At 39.7% G+C, this 21,693-nt stretch overlaps 1 protein-coding gene across 3 annotated transcripts in view; it reads left to right on the top strand.

The window, feature by feature from the left end:
• The window catches only part of myo6a (myosin VIa), a 98,833-nt gene that overhangs the window by 9,609 nt on the left and 67,531 nt on the right, over positions 1-21,693 (top strand). For all 3 annotated transcript variants that reach the window (XM_053478125.1, XM_053478115.1, XM_053478133.1), the window contains exons 2-8: positions 10,775-10,901; positions 15,508-15,577; positions 16,448-16,521; positions 19,763-19,892; positions 20,287-20,392; positions 20,530-20,585; positions 20,734-20,831. In XM_053478125.1, coding sequence (XP_053334100.1) covers positions 10,785-10,901; positions 15,508-15,577; positions 16,448-16,521; positions 19,763-19,892; positions 20,287-20,392; positions 20,530-20,585; positions 20,734-20,831 — 651 coding nt within the window. In that variant the 5' untranslated portion in view covers positions 10,775-10,784. The remainder of the gene's footprint in view (positions 1-10,774; positions 10,902-15,507; positions 15,578-16,447; positions 16,522-19,762; positions 19,893-20,286; positions 20,393-20,529; positions 20,586-20,733; positions 20,832-21,693) is intronic.

Here is a 21,693-nt window from a genome sequence, read left to right as displayed (position 1 = left end):
CAGTATGTTAATTTAAAAGAATGCAAAACAAAAACTGGCTAAAATGCTTGAGGTTTTAAGGGCTACAATTCTCCCAATATGATAGAATGAATGCTTTATGCTATATTGAATGCTATATTGTCTATAAGGACTCATGACTCATCGTCTCATCTTCTATACAGCTTTATCCTGTATACAGGTTTGCTGGGGGCCTGGAGCCATATCAGGAGACTTAGGCCGGGTACACCCTGAACCCACAACTTGGGTAGGCCAGTTAGTCTAATCTGCATGTCTTTGGACTGTGGGAGGAAACCGGAATACACGGATGAAACACACCATGCACGAGGGAAAACATGCAAACTCCATGCGAGGTGACAATGCTAACCATTACGTTAGAGAGCAGGGGAGGGGAAGCTTGTTAAGTAGAGCCAGTAATAGAGAGCGATTATGGTCAAGAAGGTGAGGATAGGGCAGTCTGGTGTAAGGTGCGGCTTTCCTGGTGCACCTGTGAAGACATCTTGATCTTCCTGGGAATGGATAGAAAAGGGCAGAATGAAAAAAAAATTCCCTTCTACTCTCACCTTCTCCATTGTTTACTTAAAGAACCCATTCAGGCAGGGAAGGATCCTTGATCCTGGAGCATAGAAATTTGTGTAATCCTACCAACTTCTCTCAGACTGAAGTAGCTATTTGGATGAGTAGTGAAATGTTTCGACCTTACGAGAAAGAAGTCTAGTTGACTTCCGAATAATGTCACATGTTGCACTTATATACGTCCCTTTAGCAGTATTCACTTCTCTTTATGTTTAGCACCTTGCACCTACTGTATATGGTGATGATAGGTAGTGTAGTGATAGTGTAGCCCTGCCCTGCCTACAGGTAGCCGAAAGCTGCACCTCCTGATTTGTTTACCACAGTGTCCCAATGTCATTCGGGTTCTTTGAAACATTTTCATTTGCGTATTTTCATTCTGTGGACACGCAGGTCTAAAGCAATTCGCTTTTCTTTGGCTTTACTAGGAAAACCCTCAAAAGATGTTTTATACAGTCATATTTTTCCCTGCTACTGAATATATCTGCACCCATACAATAAATCTTTTGAAGCACCTACTTTTTTTTTAACATGATCATCTGCTTTTTAGTGCGGCTTGTTGGGCTAGCTCAGAGGTAAGCTCAGTTGGATTACTGATCGGACGGTTCCTGGTTCGAACCCCAGCACCACCAATTTGCCACTGTTTGGCCCTTGAGCAAGGCCCTTAACTCCTCAATTGCTCCGTATATATAATGAGATAAAAGGTAAGTCGCTCTGGATAAGGGCGTCTGCTAAATGCCGGAAATGTAAATGTAATCCACTTTCCTCTACTGCTTCAGGGACTGACAACCGATCTAAAAAAATATAAATAAAAGGTCAGGACTGGTCCAAACAAGTCTGGGGGTTTCTGAATGTCTCCTTTCCATAGTAAGACAGCCAAGTTAAGGGATTTCCTCAGTTCCTGGCTGCTCTTGTGTCACATGTTTGTTTTCATGGGGTCATCAATGCAGGGTAAGCAAACGGCTAGGAGGCACATCCTGTATGCACAGGATTTTCTTCTCAGTAGTATTTCCCATACCCTGCAGAGAAGAACCTAATGCTGAAGCAGCAAAGGACAATGATCTAGATCAGGGTTCAAACTAGGCCATAATCTAATTTCTATTCAACTAATAATTCTGTAGTAAATGCCTTAGCGGGTGCATTGCAACATAGGAGACCGTCCTCCACAGTGGACGTGGTTGTTGGGCATCTCCGTAAAAAGAAAAATTGAGCACGCAAAAAACACATGTGAATGACCCCTAGTCTGGGACATGGCACTGTCTGCCATCAGCTGTCTAAACCTTGGCACAAAAAGGTGTAGTCACTAGACCAAAACACTTACCTTTTCTTTGCATATTTGGATCGTGACAACCTCACCGCACAGGGGATGTAATGTATCCTGACAGAAGTGACCGAAGTCTCGCTGTTCTGTGCCAGCAGAACAGATCATGGACATCTGTTAGGTTTTTGACGTTATGTCACCATACACTCGCTAGCTGTTAACACTATTATAACTAAAAGGGGAAACGATTACGTTTAGCGTTAATCTTGGGTCAGGATCGCTTTAACAATCTCCAAACAGACTACAAAACTAGTAATTTATTAGGGGGTAAACACTTTATTACACTGTATTATTGCATTCCTAATGCTAGGTGTGGGCTGGGTCTGGAATGCTGTTCAGTTTGGATCCTTTGAGAAGTTTATAGTGTTGTACCACTTTACATGGAAATCGAATGATTACAGTCCTTTAATTTTTGAATAAATGTGTTAACTTTATTGCGGCAGTTCTCCCCGTGCTTTGTGGGTTTCATCCATGTACTCCGGTTTTCTCCCACAGATTAAAGACATGTCGATTAGACTAATTGGTGTTCCCAAATTGCGCCTGTGAAGGTGAAGTAATTAACATTGATTATCTCTTTACAATGAAACCTGGAAGTGGGTGGGATATATTAGGCAGCAACTGAACATTTTGTCTTTGACGTTGATGTGTTGGAAGAGGGAAAAATGGGCAAGCGTATGGATTCGAGAGACTGTGACAAGGCCCAAGCCGTGATAGCTAGAAGACTGGTTGAGAGCAACTCCAAAACTACAGCTCATGTGGGGTTTTACCAGGCTGCAGTGGTCAGGACCTAGCCTCAGTCTGGTCGTGGTGCCCATGTTGACGTGTATACTATCCAAAGCGTTTAAAGTGGGCATGTGAGTTTGCAGAGCAATGGCAGAAGGTGGCCTGGTGTGATGAATAATGATGTTCACCTTGCAAAGAAACTTTAACTGATGACTTGGTTCCAAAAACCACATGGTACCTTCAGAGGTCTAGTGGAGTCCATGCCTCCATGGGTCATCGCAAAAGGGGGATCTGCATAATATTAGTCATGTGGTCATAATGTTATGATTGGTATATATTAAGTTGATACTTGTTGTGCCACTGTAACAGAATCCTGCAGGAGGCAGCCAGTCAAGTGATTTTATTGTCATTTCAAACATATACAGCAGGGACAGTACACAGAGAAAGGGAAAAAAAACAATCCCCCAGCACCAGGCATGGTGCTACTTAAAACATTACATCTACATGCAAGAATAAATCAAGTTCATAAGTGTGACCAGTGCAAGACATTTACAATTATTACTAGATAACGCAAAGCACAGTGAAGGACTGTGAAGCGCCAAGCAGTACTAGGGTGAATAAAGTGCAAAAAGTCCTTGTGGTGTACTACCAATGTGGTAAGTGTAAACGTTACATGCTGCTCGGCAGCCAAATTACAGAGTCGGGCCAAGACGCAAATTAGCAGCGTCATGGATTCGGAGTGGCCACTGCACGCTGGTACCGTACCGCCATCTTGGAATTTTGTTGTTTGTTTGTATTTTTACAGGCAGGCACAAGTAGGGATCATAACAGAGTGAATAGGATTATAGAAAAATAAACTGGAATGATTTCGCTGAGGTTGAGGAACTGTCAGGCTGACCATACTGACATTTCTGGAGCTAATGTATTTTAAGTCTTTTAATAGGCATAACAGGATCAGCTCATCAAACAAACAAAGAAATAATTTAAAAAAAAAAAAAGATTAAAATCTAGGCCACCCCTACGTCAGGACTAAATGTGTGTACGGTTACAGATCATGGCAATGCTTTGACAGCTTAAAAGGTGTCAGTTCCTTGAACCATGCATCAGATAGGTGAAATCTGATAAACGTTCACTGCTACTGACACATAAAGTTAAACTACCCTTATAATATGCACATTGGGAATGACGGCTCGTGCATGGTGTCAGATGACGACCTACAGCATATCATGTTCATTCAGTATCAACGAAAATGACTCGAGCTTGTCTCATGTTTTGTCCTATGGGTCATGTCAGAGTATGTTGTTTTTGCGATTTTACCTAGAATATTGACACATTGGGACACAGATATTTTTGAGAAGACAGTTTTCGGGCACTGGTAAAGTTTCATTGAAAGGCAGGTAGCATGCCTGGGCCTTCGTTTGTGTGTGCGTGCTCTGTATGTGTGCGTGTACGTGGGTGGATGCGGTTGAATTGCTTTGTTGTTGTTTTTGTGTGGGTGTGGGTTTGGGTGTGGGAGTCTTTTTGTAAAATAGTTTTTACCTTTTCGGTTCTGGCATTTCACCAGTACAAGCGTTAATATCTCCCAGAGCTAAACATGAGGAAGGCAGCGCGGTGGCTTAGTGGCTAGCAAAGTCTCGGTTTGATGGGTGGGTTTCCTCCAGGTTTTATCCAGGTTTCCTCCAGTTTCCCCTCACAGTCCAAAAACAAGCAGATTAGGCTCATTGGTGTTTCCAAATGTCCTTTATTCTCTTACCACAAACTCTGTTAGCCATGCTAATCTCTTCAATGTTCCCTCAAATCTACAGTATGTAACCAGCAAAATGACTAGCATGATAAAGCTGACTAAAAACACCATGCTAGTCACAAGATTTGTCCAGTTTTACAGTATCTTATACTACTTAAACATTTTTAAACTAAAATATTTAATGTTTAGATAGTAAGTAAGTAAAAGACAGCATATTCAAACATTTAAGGGAATCCTTAATTCATAACAAATAAAATTATAATACAATTTCACTTTTTCTCCTAACCTTTACCACTCAAGTAGGTTTGTATTTATTTCTTATTTCACAAAATTTAGTTTTGTTTATTTATTTATTTATTTATTTTTTGGACGGGGAACCGCAAATGTTTGGGTTGATTCTTTATTTTTTGTTGATTACTGGTGTATACTAATTGGGTATTTGTATTTCGTTACTGTATTTAAGGACTATTTTGACAACTTTTTTCTTAGCAAAAATTTTCTTAGAAAAAAAAATGTCATTACTTGTTACAATTTTTTTGTATTAAACATAAATTTGCCATATAATACACTGTACAACATTATGTAATTTTTCTTTTGTAAACTAATGCGGAAGTGGAAGTATCGCCACCTACAGGCTGTTAGACATCAGAAGCGGAGAAGACTGCGAACAATGACCAAAACTGAAGCCAGCGTTTCCACCGCTAGCACCTAGATCAAATGTCAAACTTGGATCATTTAAATGATCTAAATTTAGATCTAATTTAATTGGTTTACATAAAAAAACTAAATTTACATATTTAAACAAATTTGCCTTGAACCTCCAGGGCCTGGGTTCAGTTCCTGCCTCGGGTCTGTGTGCATGGAGTTTGCATGTTCTCCCCGTTTTTGGTGGGTTTCCTCAGGGTACTTTAGTTTCCTCCCATAGTCAAAAGACATGCAGATTGGGCCTCTTGGCATTTCCAAATTGCCCCGTAGTATGTGAATGATCGTGTGTGTGTGTTTGTGTTTGCCCTGCAATAGATTGTACACTACCTTGTCTCCTTGGGCTAGCCTAAGGCTCCGGGCCCCGCGTGACCCTGTATACAGGATAAAGCGGTATTAAGTGAGTGTATTTGGATCATAATTCAAAAGTTTTGACACTCAGGGGTTAGAAACACTTCTTTGCCAGATATCATTTCATTCCTCGTCTCGTTAAATGGATTTCTAATTTTGTCAAATACCGTCTTTCTATTTTGATTCTGGTCAGATATTTACCTCAGCACTTGTTTCCTAAATATTTCTACCTCGTCTAGATGTTGTTTTATATCCATCAGACGATCAGGTTTGTGATGAGGTTGCAGACAAGGTTTCCTCCTGAAGGCGTTTCCATGCAAATCGTGTTTGTACAGGCAGCACTGTATGGTAGAATGATGCGCCGCCAACTAAAGTTTTACTTTACCTTTCTGGCTAACACATTTGATTTTGCAGTCTTTCAAGTCTTAAGTTTTCCTTAACTGCCCGTTCTTAATGACACTTTAATATATTTAGAGGAGCCCATGGTTGGTAAGTCCTTAAATTTAGTCACATACACGACACACAGTATATGCAGATATGCAGTGAAATGGTTATACGACTGTTTCCAAAAAAAGTAAGGTTGGATAGGATAAAAGGAAGGATTTAACTGCAATAGGAAAACATTTGCAATGTAAATTTTTTTATTTAAAATGTATCAAATATAAAGTGCGGGACATCATATATCTGTGAATTAATAGATTTCATAATTTAACCTATCGTTTTTTAATGATTCAATTAATTGAATCAGTTTTCCATTTAGAATCATGCATTTTTAATTAATTATGTAAACATTAAAAAAACAGTAAAACATCTTAAATTTACAAAATTCTTAAAAAACATTTTGCAGAAAATATAAACTGCTTATATTTTTTGCAATTTGCAAAAGTATTACTTCTTCTTTTGAGTTTATAGGTGGGAGTTTTAAATACCGCCACCTACTGAACTGGAGTATGGAGCAGAGATTGACAGGAAAAAAATAAGATGATCACTTTGTACAAGGCACGACCTTGTTAGGTACTTTAGGTAGATTTAAATACTTTAAAACCTTTATGAAATGTAGCTGGCAAATCAAACAATAAACATTAGTGGCATTGAATCAAATTTAATTTAAAAAATCACAAACATCGAATTAAGTCCAAACAACAGTCTAGCTATGATGCACGTGAACGTTTGCGGAAAAAATAGTTTGCTGGATAGGTTGAGGGGTTGTGGTTTCTCCAGGGGTGCCAAAACTTTTCTGGATTCAATTTTACTAACCGCTTTACCCAGGTCATGGTTTTGATGGGATCCAGAGTCTATCCCGGGACATCCTCGTGTTTCTGGAGTGAGAATTATGCTTGGATTGGGTGTAGAGCCATTTCATGGCACTTCTGTAGTTTGACATCTTTAGCATTTTTTAAGTGTTTAAAATTCTTTAAATATTTATAATCTCTTAAAAAGTATTTATTTATTTAACATTGCATTCTTAATTTTTTTCAGGTATTTTGCTAGTAAATGAAAAGAAAACCAAAAAAAATCAATAAATGAATGACGTTTACCGTAAAACACGAAATATCCATTTATGTGTTAACTTCCGCAGATTACTTAAGAACATCTGTTGAAACATTGAACGGTGCCTGGAAATACTGGATAACTTTATCTATGTTTAAGCTTCATAATTACTGACAGGCCATCATTTACATAATAACAGTACATTCAGCTACAACAACCTCTCCAGGACAATTTGATAAGCTTCCTTATCACTCATCATCGTTGTGTTGGAAAGATGATGGCTTGGCGCCACTTCATGGACAGAATTTTACTTCCGGGATCAAAGACTTTCACAGCTGTTGGATGTGCGACGTCATGTATACTGAAAAAGATTTCCTGCTTCGTGTGCTTCCCTGGAGTGCTGTGATTTTCCTGAGCAGTTTTTTTCCCCATGTATTGAGATTAGAATATGTAGGTTAATAGGCTGTTGAATGAACATAGTGTTAATAAATTAGTGTTTTTCAGGGGGAAAAAAACAAGAATTTTAAAATATGTTGATAAATGAAAAGTCTTAAAAAAGTCACCGTAACGGTTTTTAAATAGATCAAAGTAGGGTTTGTCAAAACAAAAAATAAAATAAAATAAAAAAAGAGATGATTTTGCATATATCTGGTATCCATTTGCCTTTACAATAAGTCACTACTTAACTTTAACCACTTGTCTTTCGTACATTGGCTGAGACAAACCAGAGGTACACCTCATTTAAATACCAACATAAAAGCGGCATATCATTGGAGGGATTGCGTTGGACTGGATTTGTTTATGTAAATAGTTTAGCCGGTCTCAGTCCTGGTGTCGATCTGTTCATTGTTGGGACAACAATCTCATAACATTTGTAATTGGACTTTCACATTGACTAATACAACAATACCAAAAACAAAAAATGACTTGGCATTTATATTGAAGATAGAGGAAGCTACATATTAATTTTTATGAAATTGAATTTAATAATGTAGCCGTGGATCTGTGATGTAGTGGTTAGCACTGATGCCTTGCTCCACCAGGGACTGAGTTTGATTCTCGATTAGGGATAAGATTGTTGTCCCTGTGCATGTTGGGTTTCCTCTGGGTACTCCGGTTGCCTCCCATAGTCCAAAGACATGCAGGTTAGGCTTGTTCTCCAATCATTGTGTGTGAATGAGTGTACGTGAGTGTGTGTCCCCTCTGATGGATTGGTATGCTGTCCAGGGTGTACCTCACCTCGTGCTCCAAGTCTCCTGGAATAGGCTCCAGGCCACTCGCGACCCTTTATACAGGATAGACGATGAGTGAGTAAGTAAATTATGTGGATTAAAGAATTGGGAACAAATGTTTTACTGTGACATGCTGTGATGGATTGGCACCCCGTCCAGGGACGCTAAGTCTTTTGGTATAGGCTTCAGGGTCCCTGTATAGAAAATAATACAGTGTAGACGACGATGAGATGAGGAGATGATCATGATGAGAATGAGGCTTCCTAAAGTGCGTAAAGATGCATTTTAAAAATGTGTTGTTTATATAAAAACCTTAGCAGCGACCTCATTTCCCCTCTCGTCTGTTTCAACCACTCAGCACTCAGCATCACCACCCTGATCGTCTGTCATCATCTACACCTGTTTCTCACTGGTTCATGCCTAAAGTTAGATTTTTCATTCCTGAGTGATATACAGTATACGTCACTGTGTGGCTTAACAAACAAACCAAAAAAAAAAGACATTCCTCTGAGCCTGCTCAGGTACGAGAGCCTTGCCAAAAATGTGAGTCAAAAAAAGTCCTGGAGAAACTATTCCACAAGGGCAAAAAAAACCAGAGAAAGTCTGTCTAACACACGTGTTACAAACGTGATACCTTGTATTGTGCACTATATTGTCATGCAGTTCATCTCGACATTACGTAACATCATTATTTCAATCTAGCTTCAGATGAATGTAATGGAATAGAAAAGAAAATCCAGATTGTTATCAGTGGAGTAAAATTAAAGAAAGCCCTTGAGGCTTGGCACATTTCAGCGTGTAACCTGAGCCAGCTGCAGTGTCTTGCCCGATTGGTGGTTTTGAAGAAGCCCCGACTGGTTTTCTGTTGCTCTGAGGAGAGAATGTGCTGATTGTCACACATGGTGAGTGATTTGGGCAAGCCTGAGTCGAATAATTAATAGTTTGACACTGAGACTCTGATTCAGGCTGGAAACTGGGACCTGGCCAGGGCTGAGGCCTTTTTGTTTCTTTGGGTACGGGGAGCAGTACGGGACAAATTTAGGACTGAAGCAAAAGAGAATATTTATTTCAGTTAGTCGTGCTAAGTAAATAAAGTTGGTTTTACCACAGCCCACAGTTTGTTCTCGGATCTGCTTAGTCAGAATGTGTTGATTTATTTTATGGAACTATAAAGGACTTTATTAAATAAAGAAGAATAAAAAGGGAACAACTTTAATAGCTAGTATAGTGATAATTATAGAACAAGCTAAAATAGACATTTATAAAATATACCATAATGATAAATGGATAAAGGTCCAGATCCGGTGTTGAGGGTTCGATTCCTACTTCGGGTCTGTGTGCATAGAGTTTGCATGTTTTTTTCCTGCTTGGTGGGTTTCCTCTGGGTACTCTGGTTTCCTCCCACAGTCCAAAGACATACAGTAGGTTAGCAGACTTTTCCAAATCGCCTGGAGAGTGAGTGTGTGAGTGCGTGCATGCTTGTGTACCCGTGCAGGGTCTACACCACCTAGTGCCCAAAGTCCCCTGGAATAGGATCCAGGCATCCGGTGACCTTGTACAGGATAAGTGATATAGATTAAGTGATTACGTGAGTGAATATAAATTAATAAAATGTACAATATGATATTGTTCTGTAATAAATAAAAAATATATATATGACTTAATTATCCCCCTATAACTCTACATCCCATCCCATGGTGTATTCGCTGTTTATTAAACACTAGTCGCCTAGTTGGTCGCCTCAGATGTGGACCATCATTTCCCAAAGGTTATTATATTAGAGAGTATATGGATATATTGATATTGGATTGAAGTTTTAAGTTGAAGCTGATTTTGATGAGTTATTTTATATCGAACTCAATGGTAGACTGGAGTTAATTGGTTGGCATGAAAGAATGTTCCAAAAGAAACTCAAATGGTTTCAAAATGCGTTAGAAGGGACAATGATTCAACACATGCTATAATATGAATAATATTTCATGCTGTACATGATTTTGTGGCTTCCTGGATTAAATTCAGCACAATGAACTACAATATTAGGGACTAAAGTTTCAATGAAATTGGTTTCAATGAAAGTTTCATTTAACCGGTCAATAAATTCCTTTTTTAATTGACTTGGTTTATTTATTTATTTTTAAGTCTCTTGTTATAATGTTGCTAACATTTAAGGTCAAATTTACTACAGTGTTACATAAGAGCAATAAATATTTGCATAATTTACTTAACGAGTTTTTTTTATTTTTTTTTACCCGACAGTAATGAAGTACAAAATATATTTTCATCTTAATTCCATACATAATAGTTCAACCAATGTTGATATTGCAGTTGAAATGAATAATTATATGCTGTATTTGTAATGTAATTGGATTTGTCTAGTTTTGCCACAAAGTTGGCTAAATAATTGTAGTAATTGAATACTGAGCTAAATAATTGTGATTTTTTAAATTATTATTTTTACATAAAAGTGGATATTTAAAAGAGTTCTGTAGCAAAATATAATAACGACAATGCCATTATTCTGTTTTACACTTGCTAAAATTGCTGAGATCAATGATTGAACATAATATTTGAAAATGTATGAGTATGATCATAGTTACTGTGATGTGATAATGTAATAAGTGTACTACGTCCTGTTTGCAGTGTTGGTGAGATGGATGATGGGAAGCCGGTGTGGGCGCCTCACCCTACTGATGGGTTCCAGCTGGGCACCATTGTGGACATTGGTGCTGACAGTCTGACCATCGAACCCCTCAAGGAGAAGGGAAAGGTGAGTCTTAACTTTTAATGTCAAGTTCAAAAGTAAATTTTAAAAGCAAGGTAAGGAGGAAAACAATTCAGTGTGTTCAGCTGTTAGAGGTAAATCATTATTTGGTGTGATTTATAAGCCAGGTTGGGGGTAAATTACTGCTACCACCATGTTTTACTTTTGGACACGATGTGATTGAAAATTAAACATCTGCGAGGAGTTCCTGGGAGGCTAGGGTTTCAGACTGGAAGCAAGCAGTCCTGATCATGGCTCTGGTGTACTGAGAAACCTCTCTTCTACCTTGATAGTAACCAAGCACTAGTGAAACACTGGGATAAGTGCATTAGAGTAGCAGGAGATTATGTAGAGAAGTGCGGGTAGTTTTTCCCGCTCATAACTGAGTTCTGTTGTTCTGCAAAATCAAAGTCCCACATTTCCTTGAAAGCCCCTTGTATGTTTTTAGGTCAGTGCTAGAACTTGATCCAGCACTAAAGTGCGGTAGCGCTGCTCTGGGGGAAGAAAAAAAGGCATGAGAGTGGCACGCAGCTGCTTGTTTCAAGAATGAGTGATTTGTGCATGTGGGCATGAAAGAAACATTACATCTGCCCCGTGTGACGTTAGACGGATGTGCCTGGAGTGGCTGGCTCTGCTAATTGGCACAATGTGAGGAGTGTTTACCAGCGTAGAGTGTGTGCCAGGGCATAGCAGGCGAGAGCGCGAGAGAGAAAGGGGGGCAAATGAGTGAGGGGAGAAAGAGAAAAGAATAAAAATGAATAAATAAATAACAAAAAATTTGAACCTCTTTTTGGAGGCATGCGACATGGAGGGAAACTTGATCCCTGATCCTGCGGGTTCCATCAGCAGCACATTTATCTAAGTTATTCGAAGTTAATGCTTTCGGTAACATTTAAGTGAGAATGAGTGTGGGAACTCCGACTGAGCTCCAGTGGTGCTGTGAAAGTGACCCCGGGTTATTGCCTGCTAAACAGATTTATGAGAAAGCAGTCTGGTTTTAGCTTCTCTCCTTATTAACTCTGACTGAGGTCAGGAATACTGTACACTTTCCACTTACAGTGAAGCTCGGACGGCCACTTATACTTATAGGCGGCTTTTATACGGATTAGGGGGTGTGTAAGTTGAATCAGAACCAAATTGATGCTTTTCTAATCAGGAAACTGAACAGACTCAGTGGAAGTCCTGCAAGGTCTCCAAACTGCCGCGAGGACCGGCAAAAAATTAAACATTTGATTTTTTACGCGGAAAGATGAAAACGTAATCACAATGCCAAAAACTCGCAGTGAATCATGATGTGTGCCCTGCTATAGATTGGCACCCTGTTCAGCTTTAAGTCTCCTGGGATAGGCTCCAGTGAGTGAGAGAGTTATGAGAATGAAAAAAACTCTGGCCTCCCAGGAACTCCTTTAACGGCCCAAATATGTGAAAATAGCCTGGAGCGAGATCAGGACTATACGGGGGACGTGGCGATAACTCCCAGCCGAGTTCCTGTACCGTGCAAGTGGTGTTGGTGAACGATTGTGTGTACAGTTCCCACAGACAGATGTGTCTGTTGCACAAGCTGGCATTGTGTTATCCATCGATTTATCACGTCAGATACTTCCTGCAGTGATAACAATGTCCTCCGACAGACCAGGGACATTGTCCGGCTCTCACTCAGAGATAATTTGTTTGACTAAGGCGGGGTGAGGATATAAACACCCGGGCGTCTTAAATCAAGTTGCAGCTTTAGAGGCTGGCACATTGTTCGTGTGCAATAGAATAATACCATTGTTCTTGTTATCGAGAAAAAAAAAAACATTTTTTTTTTACCATGCTTGTACAGTACTTGTGCGGTAAAAATTCACTTTCTGTTGAATAAATGAGTTGGCTGGGTAGAATGGATAAAGAATACACATACCTTGGTGTCTCGCTCTCTAAGGGCGGGATAATGTATGTGGGGTGTTCAAGTCAAACCGGGACTTTTGATTGTGCAGAATAATAGAAATCATTTATGAGAGTGAAAATCTTTATTTACAGTGGTGTGAAAAACTATTTGCTGATTTCTTATTCTTTTGCATGTTTGTCACACTTAAATGTTTCTGCTCATCAAAAACCGTTAACCATTAGTCAAAGATAACATAATTAAACACAAAATGCAGTTTTTAAATGAAGGTTTACGTTATTAAGGGAGGAAAAAAAACTCCAAATCTACATGGCTAGCAGTTCTCCCAGTTTTGGTCCTTTAACACCTCGGTTTGTTCCGGTAGTGCGCAACCTGGGTGTTATTTTTGACAGTGGCATGTTTTTTGATAAACAGATAAGTGCAGTTGTGAAGGCAAGTTTTTACCAGCTAAGGCTTCTCAGTAAGGTCAAATCAATTTTGACCCGAGCTGATCTTGAAAAAGCTGTTCATGCCTTCATCAGCTCGCGGATTGACTTTTGTAATGCCCTCTACTCTGGACTCAGTCAATCACTGCTCAATCGGCTTCAACTGGTACAGAATGCTGCAGCACGTCTTCTTTCCAACACCTCTAAACGCTCTCACATCAGTCCAGTCCTCCGCTCGCTCCACTGGCTTCCAGTGCGGTTTAGGGTGAAATTTAAGATCCTGATGTTTGTATTTAAGGCCATCAATGGTCTGGCCCCTGTTTACCTCGCGGAGTTGATAATGGTCCACCACCCAGCCAGGACTTTGCGCTCTTCTCAATATACCACTTTGGTCATACCCAAGTTTAATTATAAAAAGTTTGGAGGTCGGTCATTTGCTGTTCAGGGCCCAAAACTGTGGAACGCACTACCGGGACAGCTTCGAAGTATCACTGAGCTCAGTGCTTTTAAATTGCAGTTGAAGACACATCTTTTTAGACTTGCTTTTGATATGTAGCTAATAATTTGATAGCTGTTTTTATGCATATTGTCCTGTTTTTGATTGTTGTGTTTTATGTTTTTTGTTTTTATACTGGAAAGCGCCCTGGGCACCTTTTGGTTGTTGTAGGGCGCTATATAAATAAATTTTGATTGATTGATTGATTGATGGCCCTGTGTGAAAAAGTGATTGCCCCCCTTGTTAAAAAAATAACTTAACTGTGGTTTATCACACCTGAGTTTAATTTCTGTAGTCACCCCCAGGCCTGATTACTGCCACACCTGTTTCAATCAAGAAATCACTTAAATAGGAGCTACCTGACACAGAGAAGTGGACCAAAAGCACCTCAAAAGCTAGACATCATGCCAAGATCCAAAGAAATTCAGGAACAAATGAGAACAAAAGTAATTGAGATCTATCAGTCTGGTAAAGGTTCTAAAGCCATTTCTAAAGCTTTGGGACTCCAGCGAACCACAGTGAGAGCCATTATCCACAAATGGCAAAAAACATGGAACAGTGGTGAACCTTCCCAGGAGTGGCCGGCCGACCAAAATTACCCCCAGAGCGCAGAGACAACTCATCCGAGAGACCACAAAAGACCCCAGGACAACATCTAAAGAACTGCAGGCCTCACTTGCCTCAATTAAGGTCAGTGTTCACGACTCCACCATAAGAAAGAGACTGGGCAAAAACGGCCTACATGGCAGATTTCCAAGGCACAAACAACTTTTAAGCAAAAAGAACATTAAGGCTCGTCTCAATTTTGCTAAAAAACATCTCAATGATTGAAAATACCTCGTGGTCCGACGAGACAAAAGTTGAACTTTTTGGAAGGTGCGTGTCCTGTTACATCTGGCGTAAAAGTAACACAGCATTTCAAAAAAAGAACGTCATACCAACAGTAAAATATGGTGGTGGTAGTGTGATGGTCTGGGGTTGTTTTGCTGCTTCAGGACCTGGAAGGCTTGCTGTGATAGATGGAACCATTCTACTGTCTACCAAAAAATCCTGAAGGAGAATGTCCGGCCATCTGTTCGTCAACTCAAGCTGAAGCGATCTTGGGTGCTGCAGCAGGACAATGACCCAAAACACACCAGCAAATCCACCTCTGAATGGCTGAAGAAAAACTAAATGAAGACTTTGGAGTGGCCTAGTCAAAGTCCTGACCTGAATCCTATTGAGATGTTGTGGCATGACCTTAAAAAGGCGGTTCATGCTAGAAAACCCTCAAATAAAGCTGAATTACAACAATTCTGCAAAGATGAGTGGGCCAAAATTCCTCCAGAGCGCTGTAAAAGACTCGTTGCAAGTTATCGCAAACGCTTGATTGCAGTTATTGCTGCTAAGGGTGGCCCAACCAGTTATTAGGTTCAGGGGGCAATTACTTTTTCACACAGGGCCATGTAGGTTTGGATTTTTTTTCTCCCTAAATAATGAAAACCATCATTTAAAAACTGCATTTTGTGTTTACTTGTGTTATCTTTGACTAATAGTTAAATGTGTTTGATGATCAGAGACATTTTGTGTGACAAACATGCAAAAGAATAAGAAATCAGGAAGGGGGCAAATAGTTTTTCACACCACTGTATTTAATTACAGGAAAGTCCCGGTTTGGCTTGAACGCCTGCGTCTTGTATCGATCTCAAACTTTCTGACCAATCAGAATGAATCATTTAATGGCAGCGTGGAATAGGTTTGCGCTTATGTTAGCTAGTTAATCACTGTTGATGAGTGTTAACGCCGCTCTGTTTTCCTGCGTTTCAGACGTTTCTCGCTCCCGTCAGCCAAGTGTTCCCGGCCGAGGACGACGTCACCAAGCATGTCGAGGACAATTGTAAGTGTGTAAACGCTGCGTACAGTATGGAATCTGCTTTGGATTGTCTGGTCCAAATTAGAGTGTCTAATGTTCTGATGTTAGACCTAAGGTTATTTATTGATTAGTATTTAATGATGCTAGACTTGATCATGTGACCACCTTTTCAGCAATTAGAGCTAAGGTAGCTTTAATATTGGATCAGACTACACAGGCCAGGCTTTCCTCTCCATGTGCATCAATGAGCTTTGGCTGCTCATGACCCTTTTGCCAGTTCATCAGTTTTTAATTCCTCGCACCACATTTGGTCAGTTTCTTACCACTGCAGACCAGGAACATCCCACAAGAGCTGCAGTGGTGGAGTTGCTCTGACCCAATCCTCTAGCCATCACAGCCTGGCCCTTGTCAAAGTCACTTAAATCCTCATGCTTGGTCATTTCAGCTTCAGGAAAAAAAGATTCACTTGCTGCCTAATATATCCCACCTGTTTCCAGCTGCTATTGTAACGAGATATTGAGAATGATGCTACTGTCAGAAGGACCAAATTGTGATGGTTGGAGGACTGGGTCAGAGCAACTCCAAAACCGCAGTTCCTGTGGGATCTTCTTGGTCTGCAGTGGTCAGGACATACCAAAAGTAAAGGAAGGAAAACCAGTGAACCGGTGACGGGGTCATGGGTGACCAAGGCTCGCTGATGCACATGGGGAGTGAAGTCTGGCCCGTGTAGTCCGATCCAATAGAAGAGCTAGTGTAGGTCAAATTTTGGGAAAAAAAAGGTTAATGGTGGTTCCAATAGAACACACAGTGGATCATTGTTTTGGTTGCAAAAGGGATATACTGTATGCACATACAACATCTGATCTTCTTATCCTCTTTATGATTCTAACGCAGGTTCCTTGATGTACTTGAACGAGGCTACGCTTCTGAACAACGTCCGCATGCGCTATAGTAAAGATAAAATTTATGTAAGTATTAAACGCTGTTGGAAATTTAAAACTCTGCCCGAATCTGCTCTTCTTCTCCTTCTTCTTCTTCTTCTTCTGTTTGTCCTGATCACTCAGTATTAGTAGCCAGTAGTTTAGCTCCGTCCAAAGTTTGTGCTTGAGCTACCTTCAAAAGGGAACCATTTTTACAAGAATATAATAAAGGATGTAAAGATGTGGGAGCGGTGGCTCGGGCGGCTAGGGCTCTAAGTTGTTGATTTGAGGTTTGAGCCTCGCCGTCGGTGGGTTGCCACACCCCGTACTACCCAGCTACTGCATGCTGTGTCGGACCCATTAGAAAGATTTTAATTTCAAAATGGTTTAATGTTAATGTTTGAGATATTATAGAACTCTTTTCCTCTAACCAGTTTGTCATGCATTTCTTTATTGCAACACCGCACGTTTATAATACAAGTACATCCGAGTATTTTAAAATCGTGATTAATCACACGCTCTGACTGGGATTACCTAAACTCGTGTAGTTCAAAACCCTTAGGGGTCGACAATGCTAATCACTTTTTTTTATCTTTGCAAGTGTTTTTGTAATTGAAATTATATTATGGCAACCCAGAAAAAAAATACGTACACAAACGGTAGACAGTTTTCTTTCCAAAAAGTCTATTGGTAAAGTGCTCGCCCTATCATCGCTGGTTCGGTTCCCGGGTGATGCTGTAACCTCTCGCAGCTGGAGGTCTGGAGAGAGCTGATTGGCCGAGCTCTCTCAGAGAGGAGGGATGAGAGGTACTTAGAATCTAAGTACCTCGTAAAAGAAAAGATGCGGTCGGCTGGCGTCACGTGGTTTGGAGGTAACCCGTGATAGTCTTCGGCCCTCACGACTGAGTGGTAGTAGTAGCCTTAATCTGGAGCCCCCTAGTGACAGGGAGGAATTGGTATGACTAAATTAGAGAGAAAAATCCACTCAAATTCCAAACAACAACGCGCATCGAGATGGGCAGAATTATATGAGATTTATTAATGGAAATGTAGTTTCTCTTTACATTATCCCGCAGAAATACAACAACCACGAACATATACTTACTAAATAAGCGATGCCTTCGCAACGCAATGATGTGAGCCGCTTTATATTTAGTCATAATATACTATAACACATTTCCCTGCATTTCAATGATTTCTTCATTTTTTGTTTTACTCAAAAAAGAAGCTCTGTCTTTGTGTGAGGAATCTGAGTGTATACTGTAGGTGTAAAGAGCTGAGACGTCAATCGGAGACCTGGTGGAACCTGGTGTTACCTGAGCCAGGTGACAATGGGTCTTACATATTCATGAAAAGTCGTGGATTATTCAGTGAAACAGAGGCTCTGCTGAATAAAAGTCAGGCACTATACCCCAAATAACAGGTCTTTCGAAATGTTGTTTTGCTATGGACACACACCCAACACTTTAATGAGAAAGGTTTTCTTATACAGTATATTGTGATATAGCCTTAAGAAAGAAAGATTAAATCCACACAGAATAATACAGTACTTACTGTACTATATGCTACGTTTAGTCTTAAATACACACGAAAACGTTTCAATCACTCGTCCGCAAAATTAACTAAATGCAATCAGGTCCATAAATATCTGGATTAATGTTCATTTCCCACAGTGTATTGCCAAGTATTGGCAGAGGGGCGATCGAGTCAGACAGAGACTTTTGATTGTCTAATTAATAACAAAAGACGATCATGAGAGTAAAATCTACCTTCATTTCTCCATATAATCCCCAGTGACACTATTGCACTAATGCACTTATCCCAGCGTTTCACTAGTGTTGGAAATCTTCTGTTTGGTACAACTTCATTCACAACAAATATCACCCAAATTTGGCTCGAACACCCCTTGTATACTTTAAAGCCAGTTTGGACTTTAAATTTAAGCGGATGTACATCCAAGTCTGGTGAAATTACAACAAGTTCTTTTTAAAGGACCAAAAGTAGTTGGAAAATGATGAAAAATGATCATTAGATTAAAGTTTGGAATCTGTCGCCAAAAGTCTATCTGGATGTCTCGATGTCTAATAAATTTCGACGTATTTGGCTGAATTGTAGCGGATAATATAGCCCTATCCGTTTCGGCAGTCACATGGTCAATCAAGTCCAAAGGAACCAGTTCCACTGGAAGCTGTACATGACTGCATGATAAGATGACCTTTTTTCCTTTCCCATACACTCCTCTTATCATGATCTGAGAAAACGAAATCTCTGACTCATTCTAGGACTGTATATTTTAGAATAAATTTTTTTCCCGTTTTTTAAAAAAATTACCAGTGGTTTAAATTGTTCCATATTTACTTTTCTTCATTTTTGACTTCGACGGATTCCCTCAATTCTTTAAGAATCTTTCTCATGGCCAACTGTTGTTCACCTGGGAAAGAATTCTTCTGTCACGTTGTTCTGTGAGATTACCCAGGCCTTTCGGCATCCGCAAACGTAGCAGCACATTCTGACCTTTTTTATTTTAGACTGCAACAAATAGTTGATTTGGCCACACCTCATTTTTTTGTGCTTTCTCTCTCTCACTTTCTCTCTGATGGGTTTGTTTAGATTTTTACATGCAAATGATTGCTTCCTTCACTGGCAGTGACGCTCCTCAGGACAGATTCTTAATATAAAAGCTGTACTTAAAATAAACTTTAGATTTAAACAAAAAAAAATCTGACTTGAAAGTTAAACAGGGAGTAACGCTCACCTGGCTGTGGAACACCCGAGCAGCTGATTGTCCAATTACTTTTGACCATTTGAAAATTTAGAAGCGTAAAAATGTAGAAATGTATTAGAAATGTAATAATAATTAATTATAAATTTTTATCCAGCTTCTATTTGGGTGCGTTTAAAGAAAAATGTGTTTTGTTACATTTCAGACCTAGAAGTATAGATGTACTGTAAATAAATAAATAGATCCCATTCTTTATGCGCCATCTAGTGGCTACAGTGGTTCACTGCAGGCTGCTCACCCTTTATTTACAGCCATTGCTAAAAGTTTTAAGAATGACATAAATAATCAATTCATTTCAAGTCTGATGTTTTTGTCAGATGTTACTATACTGAATTATAATTACAAGCAGTTCCTAAGTGTCAAAGGCTTTTATTGATCTTTTTGATATTTTCTTGATATATCAAGTTAAAACGATGTAAATACAGGTGAGTGTATGGCTCATACAGTACTCTTCCCCCAGTTTATTGTGCACCGTATGCCTGTTTTTTTCTCTTTTTTTATATGTAGACGTATGTAGCCAACATCCTGATAGCGGTGAATCCCTACGTTGACATCCCGAAGCTCTACTCTCCCGACACCATGAAGCAGTACCGGGGCCGATCCCTGGGGACGCTCCCACCGCACGTGTACGCCATCGGTGAGTGAGTGAGTGATGATGATGAGGGGAAAAATGAGATTAGTGGTAGAATTAGATGCATCATTTATTATTATTTATATTCTTTTATTATTTATTATTATTATTATTATTACTATTATTATTATTATTATTTACATAGGCTTGTAAATAACACCTTCATCCATAAGAAGCACCAATAACAGTGGGTATAAGTAATGGTTACAATTGTCAAATACAAAAATCACTTTCATCAAGTCCCGGTTTGACTTGAACGCCCCTCGGGTTATGCGATCCATATTGTTTGGCTGTTTACTTGTAGACTGATGTGATGATTTGTAATATGTAAATCATTAATAAAAGATGAATATGTTTAAGTGTAAGAGGGACTGAAGAAGTGTGTATTTCTGTGTTGAAGCTGATAAAGCTTACCGTGACATGAAGGTGCTGAAGATGAGCCAGTCGATCATCGTCTCTGGAGAATCGGGCGCCGGAAAGACGGAAAACACAAAGTTTGTACTTCGGTGAGGAGACAATAATAACGCGTCCATCATCATTAATAACCGATGCGTTTACACTTGCTGTCTTTCTTCTTCTTCTTTTTTTTTTTTGTAGCGTGAGTCTGATGTGATCGGATTTATGTCATTTTTCTCATTTTCAGGTATTTAACGACGTCATACGGGACGGGTCAAGACATCGATGAGAGGATAGTTGAAGGTATGGGTTGTTCGGTGGAGTTGGGTATATTGTTTACCCTGATTGAAAGATGTATATATGTGTTACGTGTGTGTGTGTGTGTGTGTGAGAGAGTTATATGCTAATGATTAATCACACCGAGTGCTGACATTTCCTTTGGACTTTGCAGCTAATCCTCTGTTGGAGGCATTCGGGAACGCTAAAACAGTCCGCAACAACAACAGCAGCCGCTTTGGCAAGTTTGTGGAGATTCATTTTAACGAAAAGGTCAGTATGTGTGCTTTTAACTGCTCTCTCTCTCTCTCTCTCTCTTTCTCTCTCTCTCTCTCTCTCTCTCGTGCTCTCTAAAGCGGGTATTCATTTCAAATTCACTTAGTCTTAAAATGTGCATTGAGATAAATTACACTAAAATAATATAAGGTTAAATGATGACATCATCATGTTCAAAAGTTAGTACTCTCTCTTTTAATTCAATCTGTTTTGGTGCTGCTAAACACCAGCCCTTGATTAATTGATCATCAGCAGGTGTGCAGATCTCTGTAAAAGCAGAAGTTTTGGCAGTTTGCTAGTCTGAAGGATCCAGGTTTGTGTTAATATAATTTAAAATTGGGAAAGGCATAAGCAATGGTCTTAGAGAAGCAATTGTTGCTGCACATCAATTTGGAAAGGATTAAAGAACCATTATACTGTAGTATGGACGTCCCAGCACATTTACCCTAAGGTCAGACCGTGCAATGTTTAGAAAAATACTAGAACCCTCCAAGAGCTACATCTCAGACCCTTCAGGCCTCACTGAGAATGTAAAGTGTTAAAGTCCACCACGGCACAATTAGAAGAAGACTGAATGGGTACGGTTTGTTTGGAAGAGCGCCGGGAGAAGCACGGGAGCACGACTGAAGTTCTGTATCCGACTGAAAACAAAAGACTTCTGGAACAATGTCCTATAGACAGCTTGAGAGAAATGAGGACATGCAACGGGACGATGATCCGAAGCACACCAGTAAATCTCCTAAATTTTTAGAATATGGCCTAGTTAAAGTCAACCTCAGGAAGATTCACAAACTAATAAAACACTTAGTATTGCTCATAAGTTGTATTTGCCTAATACTTACTCCCTAGGATGAGATGA

Source organism: Clarias gariepinus, chromosome 2 (assembly GCF_024256425.1).
Source record: "Clarias gariepinus isolate MV-2021 ecotype Netherlands chromosome 2, CGAR_prim_01v2, whole genome shotgun sequence".
Classification (NCBI taxonomy): Eukaryota; Metazoa; Chordata; class Actinopteri; order Siluriformes; family Clariidae; genus Clarias; species Clarias gariepinus.
This window is presented reverse-complemented; position numbering and strand designations above follow the sequence as displayed.